At 31.8% G+C, this 22,902-nt stretch overlaps 1 protein-coding gene across 2 annotated transcripts; it reads right to left on the bottom strand.

The window, feature by feature from the left end:
* Positions 1-4,546: 4,546 nt before the first annotated feature.
* Positions 4,547-22,735, bottom strand: LOC143068899 (uncharacterized). Of its 2 annotated transcripts, none has more exons than XM_076243255.1 (7): positions 22,650-22,735; positions 17,042-18,505; positions 16,367-16,489; positions 15,410-15,842; positions 13,763-14,005; positions 13,069-13,211; positions 4,547-12,318 (listed from the first exon to the last, which is right to left on the bottom strand). In XM_076243255.1, the coding sequence occupies exons 2-7, from the start codon at positions 18,492-18,494 to the stop codon at positions 12,230-12,232; spliced, it is 2,484 nt and encodes an 827-aa protein (XP_076099370.1). In that variant the 5' UTR covers positions 18,495-18,505; positions 22,650-22,735; the 3' UTR covers positions 4,547-12,229. The 2 variants fall into 2 exon arrangements, with proteins under 2 accessions (XP_076099370.1, XP_076099369.1); XM_076243254.1 differs by having other exon boundaries at positions 22,641-22,730.
* Positions 22,736-22,902: the final 167 nt, after the last annotated feature.

Below are 22,902 nucleotides of genomic sequence, written 5' to 3'. Positions count from 1 at the left end.
GATTTTTAGTTATTAAGATTATACCACTATGTTGGCTGCTGTAAATTTTACACTTTTACCTATTATGTCTGTTTGTTTTGTTCATGCATCTTAAACAATTTTAAAAATGGAATTTGATGTGTACTGATTGATCATTTAGTCTTTGATGCATGATTTTTTTTATATTAGTTGTTATTGGCTTCAGTTGAACTAGCTGTCAGTAACTGAGAGTACAAGTACCCAGTCACGTCCACATGCTTTTGTTGTATGTATTTCAGTCTATTTGTATCCATCTGATGAGTTAAGCCTTTTCAAACTGGTTTTTATAGTTCGTTCTTATGTTGTTCTATTACACCGTTGTCCCTGGTTAGGGGAGGGTTGGAATACTGTTAATATGCCTAACCCTACCACATTCTGTATTCATGTGCCTGTCCCAAGTCAGGAGCATGAAATTCAGTGCTTGTCGTTTGCTGCTGTGTTATATATTTGTATTTCGTGCATTTTTTGTACATTAATTAGACCGTTAGTTTTCTCGTTTGAATTGTTTTACATTTGTGATTTCTATAGCTGAATGTGCAGTATGTGCTTTGCTCATTGCTGAAGACCGTACGGTGACTTATAGCTGTTATCTATTTTTGTCATTTGGTCTCTTGTGTAGAATTGTTTATTGGCAATCATACCACATCTTCTTTTTTATACAATTCTACTTGTCAATAAACAATTTCATCGAGGAGACCTAATCCTAAGCATTTTATAGACAAATCCAATCCAACAGGAAAAAGACACAACACCAAAATATAACATCGAAATTATCATGAGAGATACGAACTCAAGGGAGGAGCTGATATTGGAAATGATAATCACTTGGTAGCAACTGAATTCAACTCAAACACAGGTCTAGTTGAAAATGCACAAGGTTTTGGAAACAATTTTACAAAATTCAAAAGGAATATAGATCTACATTGTTACGATATTTTGGAAAAATTTAACGACAAAGAAGATATCGAATCCATTGATGATAAATAAGGGAAATCTCTGAAATATTCAGTCAAAGATTAGAAGAACGTATTAGATTTAAACAAAACACTTTTAAATAAAGATTGGATCCCACTTGGAATGTGGGATCTTACTATTAGAAGAATAACAAAGAAGAATTGAAGTAATGAGGCAAAACCGTAGTTTGGAGCAAATATTTCAACACGAATATAACCAAATACCCGGAAATATCAATAGAATGGTACGCATAACTACAAAATTTGCATACATGGATAGTGTTGCTGAAAATCCAGAAGAAGCGGCTAGCAAAGGTGAGCATAGCAATCTCTATAAAAACACTTAGATATTATGTGGCAAAACACAGCACCATCAAATGTTCCTATAAAAGCGGGACGAAAGATACCAGAGGGACAGTCAAACTCATAAATCGAAAATAAACTGACAACGCCATGGCTAAAATGAAAAGGACAAACAAACAAACAATAGTACACACGACACAACATAGAAAACTAAAGAATAAACAACACGAACCCCTTCAAAAACTAGGGGTGATCTCAGGTGCTCCGGAAGGGTAGGCAAATCCTGCTCCACATGTGGCACCCGTCGTGTTGCTTATGAGATATCAAATCCGGTGAATAGTTTAAATCGGTAGGTCACATTTATGAAAGGGAAGGGGATTGTAGTTACGACGTAAGGAACATATCCGATATCATTTGTGAAACGGTTATTCCATTACGGTAAACCAACTCGTGATGGCGTCCGTAAAATTTAAGAGATGCTTTCAACTTCACCATTTGGAACTCTTGATTTAATAGCTTCCTTGTGAGCAACAACCCTCTATCAAGAAAATCATGATAGGAAATACAAGCCCGGGAATATCGTATCAATTGGGAGATATATACACCGTATGCAGGTGCTGCTGGAATGTTGCTTAGAAATGGAAAGCTGAAATCATCTTTTTTGTCGTAAAGTTTTGTGTTTAATCGACCCTCATTGACAATTTCTAGATGTAAGTCAAGATATGAGGCCGACATCACTGTATCTGTTGTATCCTTTATCTCTAGTTCAATGGAATAGATGCGTTCGATATAGTCACCAAATTTTGAATTATTTAGTGAAAGAACATCATCTATACAGCGGAAAGTAGAGTTAAAGGATATTGCTAACTTTTTATCTTTCTTCCTAAGAAGTTCCTGTATGAAGTCAGTCTCATAATAATAAAGAAACAAGTCGGCAAGAAGAGGGGCACAATTCGTTCCCATTGGAATGCCGATAGTCTGTTGAAAACACGTCCTCCGAACGTAACAAATATATTGTCAATCAAGAAATCAAGCATCTTGATAATGTCAGTTTCGGCGATTTTTTTGTTTAAATCAGAGTGATCCTTTACAAAGTAGGATTTATCCCTTCCTAAGACAAGATACTTGTATCTTCGTTGGCCATTCTTTTTTATGAAACAAAGCAATACCAACTCTTTTAATTTGTCTTTTAGTTTGGAATGTGGAATACTTGAATACAGTGTAGAAAAGTCAAAGTTTTAATACTATTACAAGATGAAAGATCTTTGGAATTTTAAAGTATCCACATCTGATTCACGCCACCTCTAGAATAGGCAGTTTCACAATAACTTTGAAGCCCGTGTATGATTGCTGATAATAGACAAGCGAGGGAATTTGTTAACATCGGAAAGTGAACGAGAAAAGATGGATTAAACATTTCAGTGAACTGCTAAATAGACCAACTCCTACAGAGATTCCTATTTTTATAGTAGGGAATCATAATGAACTAGAAATATCATGAAAAGCATGAGTTAATAGAAGCAATTAAGTTTTTACAATGGAAAATCACATGGAAATGACAATCTGAATGCCGAACTTTTTTTGTTTTTTTAAGTAAACCACGCTATAACATCTTTAAAAACATACAACTGGGAAAATGGCCCTATAATAAAAATACCAAAAGGGGAGCACTAAAATGACTAACAACTGGCGCGGCAATATACTACTTTTGATCCCAATTTAGATAATGCACTTAATGACTTATTATCAGACGAATTGAACTCAATTGATGTCATCTGCCTTATTTTTTTTAGAGAGAGAATTACTTTGAAATTATCAATTTCACCACCTTGATAGCAATATACACACCTCACCTATAAATGGGATATGCCTTTCCAAATTCATGCGGTATTCAAGAGGTTGCAGCTGCTACTCAAACTTTGTAAAAAGTTACCAGTGTCTGAGCAAAAAAGTTGATGAGCAAAAAAGTTGATAAACCAGGGTTATAATTATGTCAATGAACGTCACATCCTTTTTCTAAGAAAAATCATCGGAAGTTCCTAAGACTGTTGATAAATATTCTGTATCGACTTTACAAATAATACTCGATGGTCTTTAGATTCTAGGTACTGAAGTTGGTTATCGTCTTAATAACGTGTTAAAGTGTTCATTTTTTGTCATTGTAAATGATCATTTTTACTGTTTATCAATTTTGTTGATATCCATTTGACTTGCCCTCTGTTCTTAACTTCTTATACATCCTGTCATTGTCTTATTGTGACATGGTATTTTTATTTTATTTTTGTCTTTCGTTTTTGCTAATGACAAATGTGCTTTGTCTATATGCTTTTTGTTATTCATTGTTGGCATCTTTGTTTGTTTTATAGTTATTAAGATTATAACACAATGTTGACAGCTGTATCCATAATTTTGACATTATACCTATTATGACGGTTTGTTTTGTTTACATATTGTTGCCAATTTAATGGAAATTATATGCGACTGTCATACAACTTAGTTGTGTGACAGTCGCATAAAATTGTAGTTAGAGGTTTAGCTAGCTATAAAACCAAGATTAATCCACCATTATCTCCATAGAAAATGCCTGATCCAAGTCAGGAATATGACAGTGCTGAAACCCCATAATGCATTAGGCAGCAACCATTTGATTTTCTGGGGGGGGCTATGGTTTTTTTTTCTGTACAAACTTTTTTTTTTCGCCTGCGGCGAAAAACAATCTATTTTTTTCGCGACAAGTCGAAAACAATTTTTTTCTTTCAATTTTAGCATTACATAATAGTGGAAGCTGAGGGTGAAACAAACAATTTTTTTTCTCAGAATCAAAAACAAATTATTTTTTTCTCCAAAAACTGGAAACAAACTTTTTTTTCCAAAAAAAACCATAGCCCCCCCAGAAAATCAAATGGTTGCTGCCTTAAATGAACAACATTTACCATTGTTGATGACCCAGATGTTGCTGACGACCTATCATTTATATCGCATGCACATCCACTTATTCAAGACTACAAAAATACTATAAAAGTATTCAGGAGAATTCGGGCTGAAAACTGAAATCATTACCCTCAATGTAAACAACCCAGTTGAATCAAACCGGCCCTCTATACACGCTGGATTCACTACTGAAGACTGAGAATGACATAAACGCGTACTGTAGAAGCAGAGCATCAACAGACATGGGGCACATTGCAGAAAACTGCCAACAAAAGTAGAAGATAGTGTTACTGCCCTAAGTACCAATGTCATGCCGGACATTTAGTTTTCAAGTCTTACAATACATCAAATAATTTTTTTTTAAAATAATTGCTATACTTTTTTTACAGAAATTTCCTAGCCTTAAATTACAACAAACTTAATTAATTAAACTATTACTACTTTCTTTAACACAAATTTTTCAAATTACATACATAATTGAACGTTACTCATTTAAACTCGTTACAATATCACAGTCAATGAAAAATGAACAAGCATTCTGAGAGTATTGCATGGCAATACATAGTCCACTACCGGATAAAAATTACATTATACTGGAACAAAATGCTAACTTGTTCTATAACTTGTCATGGTGTAAACAAAAAGTAAATATCAAGTCATTATATTTAAGCATGACTAAAAACAATGTGAATAACTGATTTTATGAGTGGAATTTTCAAGTCCAAGGACCATAACATGCAGAAAAATATCAGACCAAAACAAAAATTTGAACTTGATCTGGAACTAGTCATGTTAAAACTATATAACAATTATCAATTAATATCTTCAAGCATGATGAAAAAAAGTGTGGAAAACACTCTTAACATTGGATATGATTAATAGTTTTCTAAAATTAGATATGATGTAATACAATGTATATCTATTTCAAATTATAATCAAATATTAATATTTCCAATTATTTTTTTCTTTCATTTGTCACAAACTAATATAGATTTGTAACTTATCTATAAAGTGTCAACAATTGTTATCTACATAATGTAATGTAATGAAATATATACCTTAATAAAAATAGATTGTTATGGGGACGAAGTCCCCAATAACAGTAGAAAAATCAATAAAAAAAAAAAAAAAAAAAAATCGGGAACATTTCCCGAAATTTTCATTGTACTAATGAACTCAAAATCGTTCAATTTTTTGGACGTCATGTTTTGAATTCCCACATTTGCGGAGAAATCTACAATGTACTTCCTTTTTATGGTCTTGTTTATATAAAAACTTTGAGTAAATATATATATTTTTTTTAGTCTAGTATAAAATAGGAAGGAACGCAATACCAATTTCATTTTCAATAATTCCTTGATATGAAAAAATGTTACATGATAGCGTTTCTTTGTTGACATTGCATATGACTTCATAACTTAAATAACGTTACAACTAAAATCCCTAACAACAAAACCAAAATTGGAAACGTTACGGTATTTCCTTTTCTTTTTTTTAACAAATATTTAAGTTACAAAAAGTAATTCATACAGACTTCGTTCCCATTTACAGGTAATGCCTGCCTCATATTATCTAATTAAAGGATTTCACTTAGTTATATTTTATTTATATATTTAGCATTCAGAAAATTAGTTAATACAAAATAACAAACAAAAAAACTGGCACAAATTTTTCGAACAATTTACTAAAGAATTTCTTTAAAAAAGATCAGTTATCTCTCCTTGTATAGAAATATGGTTTAAAATAGTACTCTAACATTAGATATGGATTTTTTTTATGGACCATAACTTGGAGCTAAATCATCAGAATGGAACAAAATTTGAACTTGATCTATAACTTGTCATGATAAAACCATATAACAAATATTAAATCAATATCTTTAAGAACGAAGAAAAAAAGTGTGGAAATCTGATTTGCTGGACTGACGGATGGACAGACAGACGGAGTGCAAACCTTAAGTCCCCTTGGACTGTGTTGGAAGGGGATTTAAAAGATAACAGCAATTTGTCAATTTATTCAGATATAACCTCATAATTAGCATATAACCTGTCAATTGTGTTTTTTTTCATAAATGTCACCTCATAATTAACCTGTATTCCATAAACATAACCTTGAGCTTGATTCCATGAATATAACCTCATTATTTGGCTGCAGTTTAAAAAACATAGCCTCACTATAAGCTGTTAAATTTTAAACAAAGCATCATAATTAGCTGTAAATCTATGAATGTACCCTCCTTATAATTAGCTGTTAATTTATGAACAAAGCCTCGTAAAAAGCTGTTTATTTATAAGGATAGCCTCATAATTAGCTGTTAATTCATATACATTGTATATATCCTCATAAATAGCTGTTAATTTATATACATTGGATATAGCCTCATAAATAGCTGTTAATTTATATACATTGTATATAGTCCCATAAATAGCTGTTAATTTATATACATTGTATATAGTCCCGTAAATAGCTGTTAATGTATATACATTGTATATAGTCCCATAAACAGCTGTTAATTTATATACATTGTATATAGTCCCATAAATAGCTGTTAATTTACATACATTGTATATAGTCCAATAAATAGCTGTTAATTTATATACATTGTATATAGTCCAATAAATGGCTGTTAATTTATAAACATAGCCTTATGATATGTTTTTATTCTATGAATATAGCCACATATAAATGGGGAAATTACAGTTGGGAAAGGTTTCAAAAATAGTAAGAACTTGCATTTTCAATTTTGATAGTTATATATGAAGGCATCATTTCCTGAAATTACAATAGTAAATCTTGCATATTTATTCATTTTATTAAATGCACAAAAATATTTCTGATTTCAATGTGTGTTATCTTACTTTGTGCAAGTTAGACCTGGACTTCTTGAAAGAGTCTTGTTATAAGCAATTAATACAATCAAATACAATTATAATATTAACAGATTATGATAGTAAGTGTGGTCATCCTTTAACAACAAGTAAAGAAAACAATGTTTTACAATTATCTGTAAATATCTACTCAAATTTGGAGTTGAAAGATGGAGATAACTAAAAGAAGGATTTCATTTTCTAATAAACTGACTAGTACTAAAACAATAATTTCCATTAAAACTACATATATCTAGGTAAAGAAAACACATATCAATATTCTTACATATAAATTAAATATCATTAAAAAAACATAACATGAAAAAATAGCTGCCATATGAATATCACAATTTGTATCAAAAATCCTTTCTCTCCAACAATGTCATCAACACAACATAAATGTTTCTTAAAAAGCATTACATATTTTTTATTTTTAGAATATTTATTCCAATCATATCATGAATAATATTAAGTCTTTATTCTGGTAAAGGTCATGGCACAAATTCAACAGCACATAAATCATAAATTTATGTATTAAATACAAAAAAGTTGTTTTGTAAAACAAAACTTATGACCTTTGTTAAAATGTTAATAATTCTGACATTCATGCAGAGGTATACAACTCAAAAGTTCCAAACGAAATTTGAAACTTTCTTTATTTTCCAGATGGATATATAACTAGCAACATCTATGAATAAGGCATATAAACAAGTTTGGTAAAATTACATCTCCCATGTGATCAAATTTTGCTAACAAAGATATGACAACTCTTGTTCTGTTATATCAGCCAATGAAATTTCTGTTATCCAATTTTTAAAGGTGAGTACATTGTATTATGAATGGAAAAAAACAGAGGATCCTGAAAGGTCTTTAAAACAGAGAGTAGAATGTATCTTTTTAGATGGATCCTTGTAAGCAAATAGTTGAACCAAGATTATATTACAATCAGATTTTGTTGCACACAGCATTTTTTAGTTGAGATGTTGCTGGTTGGAAAAAGCATCATTGGAAAAATTTCAAATCCTGGCAATAATATTGGTTAATTTGGCAGATTTTCTAAAAACCTGAGTGAGGGGTCTCATAAATTTATGCAATGAGGGATTGGGGTGTCAAAGTGATCACATAATCACTTATGTTTTGCCAATATAGTCACACTATCAGTAATTATATTTTTAAACAAGAAAATCAAAAAAATCAAATAACCATGAAATATTTGGTTTTGTGATCAAATAATGACTATAAAAACAGCTAAGTAATCACATGATCAAATCAAAGTGCTTGAAAGCACTGAAAGGTAAAGATGCTTCAATTTATTAGTGGGAAGTAAAATTAAAAAATTGCATTGGTTGTTGTTGATTTAACAGCTATTCTAGACAAAGGAAGATAACTCCATTTTTTAAAGAGGAGGTTAACAATTACATAATTTATATTTTTAGAACTGATATTGGATTCCTGCACCTTGCAAAAGTTGGAACATTAAGATATCAAGTCAGTCCCTTAACACTTTCCTTACTGATTTTTTTTTTACCGTGACGTTGTGTGACCTGATCAAATTTCAGGACGTTGTTTACCAGGCCTGAATTAATTTGACGTGTGACTGAAGAAAAAGTGACGTTTTGTAAAAAACGTTTGTATCTTTGTTGTTTCTCATCAAATCGGGTTCAAACTCGATAGTTTTACACTTAAGTATGAAAGGATCGTTGCAATACAAACAAATTTACATGACAATACATACTTTTGACATGTTTTAACCTTTTGTTGGAGGAAAATGACGTTTTATTTGAGAAATCATTTTTTTTTGTGACCGGTTTATATTTATTCTTTCCATCTTCTAAATTAACACTGCAAACGGTAATTAACACCTTTCGAGTGTTCCTTTATCAAAGTTTTATGGAAAAAATAACTCCAGAGTCAAAATTCTAGCTCAATGGTGTGAATAAACACGAATGAAAATGGTATGTCAAATTCTCCGGCGGCCATTTTTTTACCTGTACAGTATGCAATCAGATGACTCTGAACAAGTTGGAGTTGTCTTTCTTGGTCCAATGTTTTCTTTGTATTTTTGCATTGATTTAGATATAAACTGACTATTGGGATCTTTTGTGGATTTATTAAAATTTTGTGGAGATATCAAATACTATTTTTTCTGGTACAATCATGAATTCTTTTCCAGATTCATATGTGCTTTTTTAAATGAATGTGCATGCATATATATTTTTTCTGGTTTTGTTTTGTATCATGGAAATATTATTCCAATGTATTCTGATCTGACACACCAATATACATGTATGAATATTTAACACTTCAATATCTTGATAAACTAAGTGAGACTCTTTAAAAACAATAATGAACTTACTATGATTTATTTAAATAATTATCTGTGTTAGTTTCTATGAGACGCTAGAATTTCCAGTCTTTGGTTGTGTATTGTTCAATGATGAAAATAATTAAATGTTCTTTAAAATTTGGAATATTGTTGATCAAAAATTAATAAATGAAACTGTCAACTGTAACAACAATTATAAATTATGAATATCCTTTCAACAAACAATGAAAATCCTCTCAACAAATGATGAATATCTTTTCAGCAAATTATGTATTTTCCTTCAACTTCATGTGTAACAAAGTAACTGTCAATTAAGAAGTGTAATTTCTGACTGAGTGGTAGACTGTAAAGCAATGTGGCATGCAAAGGTGTTTGCTGCATTCTACGCAACCATATTTTGTCTGACGCCTTTTTTCCTGAGTATCATTAGCTACCCTATGCCAGCATACATGACACCATGTCTTGTTACCCAAATCTGCTGGTAAATGTCTGTGTGTTAGTCTGACTTCTACAGGTAGGTTAGATGGCCTCCCCCTACGGTTGTCCCTTGTGGTATACCCTGCAATGAGTTGAGTTGCAACTGATTTAGAAAAATCCAAATAGGTCATTGATGTAGTTTGCTGGTGATTTGGTGACATTTGTAACAGACGGTAAGCATTAAACTTAATAATTTCCAGCATCTTGAAGAACACTCTCTTTGGCCATTTATTTGTTTTGTGACAGAAGAAATAGTACTGTATGTACTGGTCACAACGGTCGACACCGCCCATGTGGCTGGTGTAATCTGCAACCATCTTTGGACATTGGAGTTGCTGCCTTTGGAATTGTCCTTCTTGTTGAACAATTCTACTCACTTCCGTCAAGCTGTTGTCATGGATGGTAGATATCACAGAAACATTTTTCTTGTCTTTCCATACTGTAGCTGAAATTGCCCCCTTTTGCCTAAATTGACTGTCTCCTCTCTGTGTAATACCAACAGGCTTCTTTGTCATTAAATCCTGTGGTAAGCCTCTTCTGTTTTGACGGACTGTTCCACAGGCTCCAGTGTCAAGATTTTCAAATAAATTGGTGAACAATTCAGGACTGGAAAAGTAGTTATCCATGTAAACATGGTAACCTTGTCTGGATAAATTGGCACCTTCAAGACAGGAAATAACGACAGTGCTAGCCAACCCTACATGGGTTCGATCTGTTTTGCCCTGGTAGATTTTACAAAATGACATATACCCAGTGTCAGACTCTGCCAACGCCCAGAGCTTAATTCCCCATTTTGTTGGTTTAGCGGGCATGTATTGTTTCAAGGCAACCCTTCCCTTGTATGGTATCATACACTCATCTATTGATACATTTCTTTTAGGTATATATTGATCCCTCATTTGTTGGTTAAGGGCGTCCATAAAGTATCTGACTTTGTAAGTACTGTCGTAGTTAGGCTCCCCTCTTTGTGGAACTCGCTGGTGAGGATCAGTAAAGTGTAGATATCTCATAATTTGCATGAACCTGTCACGTGCCAAAACTGTGGCAAAATATGGGGTTTCCAGACAATCTTTAGACCAGTAGGATTTTAAATCTGGCTTTACATCAATACCCATTAGGAAAGTTAAACCAATAAAAGCCTTCATCTCGGGCAAGGAGGGACAAGACCAAGCTGACTTGTGTAGGTCAGGATTCAAATCTTTTTGCATCTTTGCATAGCTATCACTTTTCTCAATTATCTGTTGTAAAAGGTGGTCAGATAAGAACAGTTGGAAAAAGTCAATTATATCCTTCTCTGGGCCTAATATATTTTGTGGACCAGTAGTATTTCTAGGTTGAAACAGATGGGGGAGACCTCTTTCATAAATATCAAACTCTTGGTGCCATCCATCATTGTTGGGTGCATCACCGGCATTATTTACGTCAACAAGTTGTGGTTCATCATTATTGTCATCAGACAGTTCACTTTCAACATCACTTATCAGAAAATCATCACCAATGCCGTTTTGGGCTAATTGCACTTGATATCTTTGGCATGCAAGTTCGATTTCACCCGCCGAAAACCCCTCAAACTCGTCCTCTGAAGTGTCGGACATTTTTGTATTTTCAAAATGTTACAGACGACATTTTACTATATTTACTACGATTTTGGCGTCCTTGACACCGAGCAAGTGGGAGAGGAAAGTGATTGGATAGTTTTATTTAGATTTTCCATAAAAGGAGTGCGACCTTTTGCACTCGTGGGAAAATGGAATAGCCGCGCCCACGGAAGTCCAATTATTACTTGACTTTTATTCTCCGTGAAGTTTTGAAAAGCATTTTTCGTTATTCTAATCATTATATAAATCAAATTAATAATGAAATTATATTTGACTTTCCTTCCAAATAACATTTTCTTGACCTAAAAGGTCACATGTTCGCATCACATGTCTTGTACAAAATGGCGACGACTTATTTTGTTTGTTGACGCTACCGATCTTTCATTGTACTATGGTAAATATTAGGCGTCAAACTCAGTAAGAATACGTATTCTTATACTGTAACATGCAAGCTTGTTGAAAACCTTGATATTTATTGGGTTAAACGTAGCTTTACGGGGGAAATGAGTTAAAAAGACGAAAATTATTTTCATCACGTGATTGTAATGCATGAAAGCATTGTTCGGCCTGGCTACGGGGATGACTCAACGCATTGTTCGGCCTGGCTACGGGGATGCCTCAATGCATTGTTCGCCTTGAAAGGGTTTTAATTAAGGTTTTAATTGCATTTCATGCAATCTTAACCTAAAAACCGAAGAGTAGCCTCAAGTATAAAACATACATTTAAATAAAACTCAATTATATTATTTCTGATATCTATCTTTCATAATCATCCATGTCATCACTATCATCATCATCATCTTCATCATATTCTTCATCTTCATCTTCCTCTTGAGCAGCAGCAACTACAACAGCAATAAGATACTGTCTTTATCAGCTATAATAGAGGGTCAGGATGGGGTTCACAGAATATAGATTAATGGGCAACAAATAAAATAAGGAAAAGAAAAAATAGACCCAATAAGATTTAAGAATAGAGAATAATGAGGTATAGAGGATAATCTTCCCAAAAAAAGGAATACAGAAATATGCTAAAAATAAAAAATACAGAAATGTAGACCCATCCAGGCCCTCATATAGTAACAAACAATTAGATTTATGAAAGAAATATAATATATAACATATTAACAAAATGACTCCAATATAAAATACTGCATATTGCCATTCTAATACAATGTAAACAAACCTACCAGCACAAAATAAGGACCCATCAGACCCAACAGGACCAAATAACTAACACAGAAAAATCTCTGGCAGGACAATCTAACCATATTGAGATAGAAATGTTTATATATACAGAGCTGCAGATTGTTTATTTTGGTATTTTTCTTTACTTATTTTCAGCTTTAAAAAAGGAGGATGCTTTCATTGTAGTGGACTAGAACTTATCATGCAATTTAAATTTCAACATATTTTTAGCATACATGTACCTATTTATTGTTGTAAGTTGTTTGTCAAAACATGATGGCAATACAATATGATACGAAGATGACTCATGAAATGACAGAGTCAAATTTCAGATAAATCTTTTTCAGTATTAAGCATTGACTTTAGTTCATGCTGTACTAAGATTCATCGATCAATTTTATACTTACATTCTTCCACAAGTTTTATAGGATCAAACTTTAGGTCAATTTCAGCACATTCAGGATGATCATGTAGATATTTCTCTTTAGCTGCTACTGCTGCCTCTTTCATTTCCTTCAAATGTAATTTCTTCATACTGTCTTCATTACAACTAAAAAATAAACACACATGATTTTTTATTACATGTAGCTGCTGCGACCTTGACCTTTGTCCTTTGTCTTTAAATTGATTTCTTCTCTTCTCTATATTGTTCGTCTATGTTTCCCCTTTAAACCAAGAAAAGGAAACCAAAAGAACCATTCAGAATCCATTTTTTTCAAATATTTCTATTTTCTTAGTAACAGTGACCTTGAACTTTGAGCAATTGACTCCAAAAATCGACAGAACCCTTCCACTTTTTTTCTATTTTAAATGTGGTTATGTTTCATTCCGATAAAGCAAGGATATGCAAGTTAACACCCAGAACTGTTTGGTTTGGACACAGGCTGATGAACTGGTTAAGTTATGACTAAAGGACTATCTTGAAAATGATTCAACAGCCTGTATCGGACATTAAATTTATAATTAAGTATTAACATTCCACTATTATGGAAATATACTGGTATAAATACAGGTTGGATGCAGTGCAGAACATTAGTGAGAAGATATGCATTATGTGACATTCATTTGCAGCTGAGACCAAAAACGTAGATATTTACTTACTTATCACCACTAAAGTGATCATATCCAATGCCTGGCTCCCTACACACATAACACATATGTGCACCACATACACATGTCATCATGTTACATCCCACTTCTTTCATAAATCTTTTGCCACATTCATGACAGGTTCGTAACATGGCTTCCGTGAGCTTGTTCTCTATAAAGGTCCTCATATTTGTCTCACCTTGCTTCTCAACTTCATCACAACGGTAGGGAACATGATTAGGTTCCTTACATAATCTGTAAATAAAATGATTCTTAATTATTTTAAAACTTCCTGGACTATACATAAATTAAAAGATGTGTCATTGAAGATAATAAAATGTTTCCTTTTATTTTCAGCCTCTGACATAAAAATACAGGTTAACCTCATAAGGGGCAGGAGGATTTTGAAAATAAATAACTCAGCCTTGATAATCACAAAAATAAATGGTTTGTTCTGTGGTAGTTTGAAAATAAATTACCTGACTTGTAATGTATGGAAAATAAATAACTCAGCAGGTCTAATCAAAAGTATTAGATGGCACCAGATTCTTCATAAATTCATCCTTTTTCCACAAAAAAAATCGGGAAACACTCCCCAAATCTTTTAATAATAAAAGTATAAATATTATTTAAATATATACTTGAAATGTCTGAAAATTGGTTTCATTTAAATTTTCTAAGGAACTCTTACCTCACTTTTATTTAACAGGGCCGTAACTAAATTGAGGCAAATGCTTCATGTAGGAAATTTCAAAACCAACGCTTGTCCCCATATCAAATATTGTGTTCACGGCGAGTGCCTTGCAAGAAGTAAGTTCTGTTCTCCCTCAGACTTAGCCCCTGATTTTTCGGGATCAATGGTTCTTATTTATTTGTGTTTTGTTCATTGATTGCCCTTCTGTATTCTGTTAGTGTTGCATTCCTTTTGTAATTTAGTAATTTTGTTATCAACTTGATCATGAGTTTAAAGAAAATCAGCAGCCACAGACTTAACTATGTGGATTACATTTTTGCTTTATCATGCATATTGGTCTTTTGATGTTGTCCAGAGAAACTTAAGTCTTACACTGAATCTATACATTTTACTTTGAGATCAAAATATTGCCAAAAAATTATTAAAACAGAACTTGCATTTTCAGATTAAGAAAGAGTCTGGAGAACACCCAGAAAGCATGATTTAGCATCATTTCTTCTATAGCTTCTTGCGCCTTCAGCGGCTCCAAAACCCTTCAAAATTTTTTTTTGTCTCGCTACGCTTGGCGAAACAAGCGTAGCGAAACATGTTGGCCAATACTTTTAAAACAGCTAGTTATAACCAAACTTTAATACTGTCATGACTATGTATATGCAGTAAGGGATTACAGAAGATTAAATTCTGCAGAGGATGATGATTAATTCTGATTAAATGGTACATTATAACTTGACTATACATATTATAAATAATACAATAATATTAATATAATTTACAAATTGTATGTTTTCAAATATTAATAATATAGTTGTGAAAATAAATATCAGTCCCTGGCTTTTATGAAAATGAAATATCTTGCTTCAAAAGTGTAGAAAATAGATAATCTGTCCTCTTAGTTTACAAAAATAAATAATCAATCCAAAACAAATCCTCCAAACTTTAGTGTGTCCATCCTATCCAAACCTTACCTGCATGATTCTTTTAAACATTCTGGATTCATACACTTGAAAACCTTATCTTCATCAGACATAATAGTAGCAAAACTACAAAATGGACAACTAACAAGGTCAGGAATGCCAGCTTGTTTTATCTCTTCCTCTTGTAGTCGCCGTAATAATATAGAAAACATATTTGTAGGTAATATCTGCTGCAGGACTGACACAGGAAAATCCTCCTTACAAGAGTCCAGGAGACATGGGAATTTTGTTTTACCATCTCCTATGATCACTTCAGATGACCTTCGAATGCATTCTTTACAGAATAAATGACCTTCAGCACAGACGGACATTTCTTCAAACATACACTCATCATCAAAACAACATCCACATTCGAATAGTTCTCCATTTTCTTTGGCTTGTTTCCTCTGTAGCTGTAGAAATCTTTCCTTTTCTTCCAAGTGATCTACAATGTCAAGGCTTAAATGTGAAACTTTTAATGCAGATTATTTATAAGCAAAAATAAATCATTGAGGACAAGACAGTATAACTTGCAAATCAAGTATCAATAATTATCAAATTTTAATCATAGTATTGTTTATTAGATATGATCCATTTGTTTTCCTATTATATTTAATCACAAATTGATGTTACAACTGTGAAGAAAATTACATTACTTTTGCAAGGTGCAGGAATCTTAATATCTGTTCTGAAAATATAAATGGTGTTATTGTTAAAGCCATCTTTAAAAATTGGGAGTTATCTCCTATTGTCCAAAATTATAGTTGAATCAACTACAACCAATGCTCTATTGACAATACAATATTTATCTAACACTGATAGATAAATTAAGTCAATCTTTGCTTTGATTTTATGTTAGGATGGTGTTCTAAATATACTTGTCTGTGTATTTATGATTATATTATCATTTGGTTACGGTAATATTCACACTTTGATTTAAAATAGTTCATGACAAATTTTTTACCTTACCTTTGATAAGAGGTTCATGTTCACAGTACAAAATTTCATAATAAAAGAACTCATCGGGATCTTCTGGAAGATTTACTGTCTTGGTTCTAGGTTTGGATTTCATTTTCTTTCTTTGGTTTCTCACTAAATAAAGACAAGCAATCAATTAAATGATGATACTAAATCCATCATAAAATTATACAACAAACTTTGATTTGTAATTATTTTCCTTTTTTATCTACAATATAACTATAAGCATACATAATTTGTGAAAACCTGTTCTACTTTTCATCACCCTTTATTTCAAAATTTTAAGCATTTACGATAATGACCAGCATTGACCAGTTGACTTTATGTCTATTCATTGCAAATAATGCACAGTACCTATAATCAATCTACTGACCACTCTAAATACTTATATATTGTAGATAAATCTAAAACATAAAGACTGAGTGTAACATATATACTTGAAAATTTAACTGTAGGAAAATAAAATATCTCTTACTATTACATTGTGGTTCCTACTGTGTAAATACAGGTGAAAATAGTAAATGGAAACATTGTTTAAAAAATTGCTCTGTGTTGAAGACTTACTGAGACTTAAGATGAAGAACTGCCATAAAAGCAGTTATTCCCATGGGTGTTGTTTATGAGTCTGAAAGAATTATGTGTCGTGAATAAATTTTTAGTACATACACTGTGCGTCTGCCACATCAGCTTGTATCTCCTTCCTTGTTGTTGTGTAATGATGATTATGTTTATCCAAAATTTTCTTTATGTATTTTCCTTTAAGCTGAGGAAAGTCATTTCTTATTTGAATATCTACATGTTTCGAATAATTCTCATTCATTTTTCTATTATCATCTTCAAAAAATTTAACTGGCTCTGGAAATTTCTGCATGAATTCCTCCATGTCAAATTTCAAATTTTTAATTCTATTACGAGTTGATATTTTGTTTTCCTGTTCTTCTCTTTCCTTCAGTTTAGGATACTTTTTATCTTCAAACATTGCCATGGCAACAGTTTTCATTCTTTCTTTATCATCAGCTTTTTTTTCTAACTCATCGTACAAATAATTAGGATCACAATCAGGGAATATTTGTCTGAGCTCATCTACTTCATCTTGGATATTGAATATTCCTTTACTTGGTTTAGGAGAAGTTATCAGGCCATCAGTTGTAACATCTAAGGACGCTAGACTTTCTCCACCTGGTTTCATTTTCATCAATTCTTCAATGACTACTTGAATTCTGTTCTTTTCATCATGATGTGCTTCTAAATAAGCATATATCTCGTTTCTATCAATGTCTGGCATTACTTTAGCGATGATACGTGTATCTTTGTATAACAAGTCATTAACCAATGCATAAACACTAACAACTGAATCAGATTTCTGTAAATCAGTTTTCTTTGGTACAAAATAGTCTAAAACTTGCTGTGTTCTGTCTGTTTGTGTTTTCTTTTCTAACATCATTTTTGAAATTTCATCGAAAGGGATGCCAGGACACTGGACAATAACTGTTTTCATATCTTTAATAACATCATCATGACCTTTACGTTTCAGAAAATGTAAATTGAGAATCTGAGAAAAAACATGATCCACACGGTCTTTTCTGTTCTGAGACGCATCCAACAGTTCCTCAATATCCTCTGCTAATACGGGTAATGCAGGCATGTTTATTGTTGATTTATCAATTATTTTCACAAAATCCTTCATGAGGGTTGCACCTGTCATTGAAGGTTTAGCTGGAGCTTTTATTTTTGATTGTCTTTCTAGAAGTTGATTAGTCACAACTTCAATTCTTTTTTCATTTGATCTAATATCTTTTAACTTATCATAAATTTCAGATACATCCACATCACTCAGAATGTCAGCAATAAAGTTGGCATCTTTCATTACAGATTTTAATTTAGTCATTTTTGGTACAGGCTCGTCTCCATCAGTTTCATTGTATGCTTGGACTTCATCTAAACCTCCAATATCTTGTGAATATGCCTGAGTTTCCTGACTGAAAAGATCATCTGCATTGTACTCTTCTGTACCCTCTAATGATTCTACATCCTCTATCATTTCATGACTACTTGTAAAACCATTGTCTGATAATCTTCTCTGCTTGCGTTTTAATAGCCCCTCTTCTGTTCTTTCCATTTTCAAAGACTCTACAATTCAGAGCAAAAACACAATGCAAATTAATTTGGGAACTTGAAATTCCAGTTTTAAAAGTTCTGTTAAAAACAACATTTTTGATGAATAATAACTATTTTAGGAACATACAATGTTAGATTATGAAATATAAGACAAAAGCAGGTGAAACTCCTTTCTGATGAAGATGGTTCTAGATTTGAAGCACTTCTGAATCCTCCAGCTAAAAATCTCAATCTTTTGTGGACAGTTGTCTCATTGGCAATCATACCACATCTTCTTTTTTATACTTTATCTAAAATTTGGAATTGTATTTTAAAATGAAAACATTAAAAGTTGCATTTAAAAAAGGGTTTCAGCTGTTGCTATTTTGAAATATAAATAAAAAAAGATGTTGGATATACATATCTATGCACTGATTAGCCCAAGTATGAAATTAGCAAATAATTAGATATATTGTAAATTCAGAAATTATTGTATGCATTTTTTACAATTTTTTACAAATGGACAAAAATTTAAGATTAATAACTGTGCTTTCACTAAGTTGCATCAGATATGAAATGTGAATTTTTAATGTTGCAATACTCATCCATTCAAATCATTTGCATGAATAAATACCTAGCAATAATTTCTGAATTTACAATACACTGATAAATTAGTTTTGCTATTGCTAAAAGAGTTCAATTGTGAACTGTTTCCAATATCATGAGACTATGTTATTCATGCAATAGGTCTTTCTTGTTTAACAGATGACCTAGTTTTGCTTAAAAAATTTGTTGGCGTCTCATCCATGTATCCCCCCTTCCCATCTCTAGTTTTTCACTCATAAATAACATACGGTCAACATAGTGACAGTCACGATGGTCAAACACCTTTTTGAAGTTTCAGTCTGTTAGTTTGAATTTATAACTTATGAATTCATTTAAATTGAAAAACTGTTGAAAAAAAAGTGTTGACAAGCTAGTAATAACTTAAATAAATAACTAAGAAGACCACTTGGCCACCAAAACCCAAAAGAAAAACTAGAGGCTCTAATGAGCCTGTGTCGCTCACCTTGGTCTATGTGCATATTAAACAAGGACACAGATGGATTCATGACAAAATTGTGTTTTGGTGATGGTGATGTGTTTGAAATTCTTACTTTACTGAACGTTCTTGCTACTTAATATTATCTCTATCTATAATGGACTTTGCCAAATTAGTAACAGAGGAAGTAACTATGTAAAAATCTACAAAAAATTTACCAAATTAATGAAAATTGTAAAAAATTTACTATAAAGGGCAATAACTCCTTAAGGGGTAAACTGACCATTTTGGTCATGTTGACTTATGTATAGATCTTACTTTGCTGAACATTAATGCTGGTTACAGTTTATCTCTATCTATAATAGTATTCAAGATAATAACCAAAATGGCAAAATTTCTTTAAAATTACCAATTAGGGGGCAGCAACCCAACAACCAGTTGTCCAATTCATCTGAAAATTTCAAGAGATATTGACTTGATACACAATTTCACTACTGTCAGATTTGCTCTAAATGCTTTGGTTTCAGAGTTATAAGCCAAAATCTACATTTGACCCCTATGTTCTATTTTTAGCTATGGTGGCCATCTTGGTTGGTAAGCTGGGTCACTGCACAAATTTTTTAAACTACATACACCAATGATGATTGTTGCCAAGTTTGGTTATATTTGGCCCAGTAGTTTCAGAGGAGAAGATTTTTGTAAAAGGTAACGACGGATGACGACGGACGCCAAGTGATGAGAATAGCTCACTTGGCCCTTTGGGCCAGGTGAGCTAAAAAGGAAATGCCATATTGTAACTTCAGATTTCATTTCAGTTATTTTTTTTTTTTTATTTTATTAATCTGATTATTATTGAAAGTATTTACTCTAGATCTTCCCCGATTTTCTTAAGACAAAAAAAATCAATAAAATAATTGCACAGAGAATAAATTTATCACACTGCATCTGCATCAAATTGTCTTTATTAATAATAATTAAGCTAACCTAACTTTATCATGTTTAGGGAATAAAATATGTATATCTCATCTTTGTGATTTTATACAACATGCAGAAAGGAACATTCATAGTAAATTGAAATTTCTTCTATATTTGTACGAAGTTCAACTTGGACATGCTAGCTTGTTATGAAAATCAAAGATGTTTGTACAGGTAATTTAATGTACATATTATCTTAATAATGTTTATAGGTCCATTTTCATCAGAAATAAACATTTTATTCTATCAATGTCTATATATTATAAGAATGCAAACATTTGGCAAAGAAAAAAAAAGTCACAAAAATGTTTTGTACTAGTAAGTTTCAAGGACTCAAGGTCAGATATTTAGCAATTGTAAATCAATATTACCAATGTGGTTGGGGAAGTGTAGCAATATATATCTTAACCTGATATCGAAAGTATGAATCTTTCTTGTCAGTGTATTCTGTCATTTTAGAAATAATTTAAAAGTCTTAAAATTACATAACAACTTTTTTCTACCTTTCCAACAGAATAAACATACATGAGTATGGAAGATATGCACTAGACTGAAAAGGATGTTTTATCCACCAAAACATACACATGATATACCAGATTAAATATCATTGTTTGTTTTTTATTTATTTTTTCCCAAACCATATTCCATTTCCTGAATATTTGTATCTGATCATAGACATACCAGAGGAGCATATGAATTTCCTGCATATTTCACATATCTGATTGTTACAGAGTATGATGGCATAATATACTTATATATTAGTTGAGACAATCAAAATGCTTGAAAGTAAACATCAGTATATTGATGGTCTTCTGTACCAAAAGAAGAAAATATACATGTTACTTGTATACAAACCATGTCCATCGCTTTGTAACATTCATGACCTCATCAGTACAGCAGCAGTGTCTGTGAGCTGTAGATTACTCTGGCTTTAATATTTTGGTGCATAACTTTTTATTTGTTTTACATGATAGAATTACTTTTAGTGCTTTATATAATAGCTATAGCATGAATGTTAGTTTATCTGTATTTTATGTTTGCCTTATGTAAGGATGTTTAACTAACATTGTTATGATATTGTAATCATTGTATTTATTTATGTTGGCCTGATTTGTGTTGTGTGGCCTGATAGTTGTTTACAGAATAATCTTAGAACTGTGCAGTTTAGAAATCACTGGAACAATTACAGAATGATTGGAACTTTCCAGAATGATCCTAATAAAAGATGCGTTATATAAACTTCTACATTTTACTAGAAACTTCTGTTGTAACTTTCTAGGATGTTCCATTATAGACTGTTCTAGAATCTTCCATGACAACTATATATATACAGACACTAAAGTTAAAGACTCACTCTTGGACTTAGACTTAGACATCGATAGACATTAGTATTCACCGCATTTGGATTGACACTTTAATTCTACAAACAACATCATACTGGATTTTGACCTTAGTAGTGAACGTAATATTCAGATTGGATTCCGAAAGATATCCGGATACAGATAAAGATAAAAGATTGGACTCATATTTTGACAGTTAAGTTGACAGTAATATTTGTGTAATACTTCTTGTAAACTTTTGTATAATAAATATTGTTAAATTTTATTATTGATTTGTGTCTTTTGTTGGCTACAATTTAAAGGCGATTTCTGGTCGTAACAACATACGTCCTTGCTTTATGTGCTTTCATTTTGCTTATTAATTGCTGTGCTTGATAATATTATTTATTCTCTGCATGATGTGCTTACTATTTTCTGTGTTTAATGTATTGTGCTTATAATATAAGTATGTCAGATAAAAGCTCTACAGAGCTTATGTTGTATTGAAATATATGTAGAACCGACTTTAAATAATCTTTTACTGTTTTATGCTTTATCAGCCTATCTAATCCTAGATTGGCTAGAATGTTGGCATGCAGATTCGGAAAGCAGAAGAGATATCATGTTATAAGGGAAAAATTAATAAAGGGAATTTATTACTCATTATCTGAGACTTAAATTTTAAAAAAAACCTGTTCTGTGATGCATTCTGAAATCTAGCTCAAATAAGTTTTTATTACATTCATGACAGCAATATGTGTATGAAAATTATTGTTCTCATTTATGAATGATATATCAACACTTTGAATGATACAATGACAGCTTTACAAACCATTAATACCAACGATATTTTGTCAAATAAGGACTAAATTGTCAGCTAAGCTTGTCTGAAAGGATACTCTTGTCTAAACTGTCTGTAAGTTTTCTGCTTACTAAGCAAATACACCTCCCATATTAGAGAGCTCTGTGTTAGTCAGGCCAAGGTTTCTTAACTTCGAAAATGATTTTTTCAATATCTGATCCTACAAATATTTTTAAGCTTATAAAATCTTGCTATTTTCCAAATGTGAAATCATTTATTGCGAAATTCAAAA

Source organism: Mytilus galloprovincialis, chromosome 3 (genome assembly GCF_965363235.1).
Source record: "Mytilus galloprovincialis chromosome 3, xbMytGall1.hap1.1, whole genome shotgun sequence".
Classification (NCBI taxonomy): Eukaryota; Metazoa; Mollusca; class Bivalvia; order Mytilida; family Mytilidae; genus Mytilus; species Mytilus galloprovincialis.
Note: the sequence above shows the minus strand (reverse complement) of the source record. Positions and strands in the feature narration are given on the sequence as shown.

Coding starts and splice junctions, on each gene's coding strand:
- LOC143068899 (XM_076243255.1), bottom strand. CDS start 18,494: ATGGAAAGAACAGAAGAGGGGCTATTAAAACGCAAGCAGAGAAGATTA. Junction 16,490..17,041: donor TGATGTGGCAGACGCACAGT/GTATGTACTAAA, acceptor GTCTTTATTTAG/TGAGAAACCAAAGAAAGAAA. Junction 14,006..15,409: donor TGTTTAAAAGAATCATGCAG/GTAAGGTTTGGA, acceptor TTTTATTTACAG/ATTATGTAAGGAACCTAATC.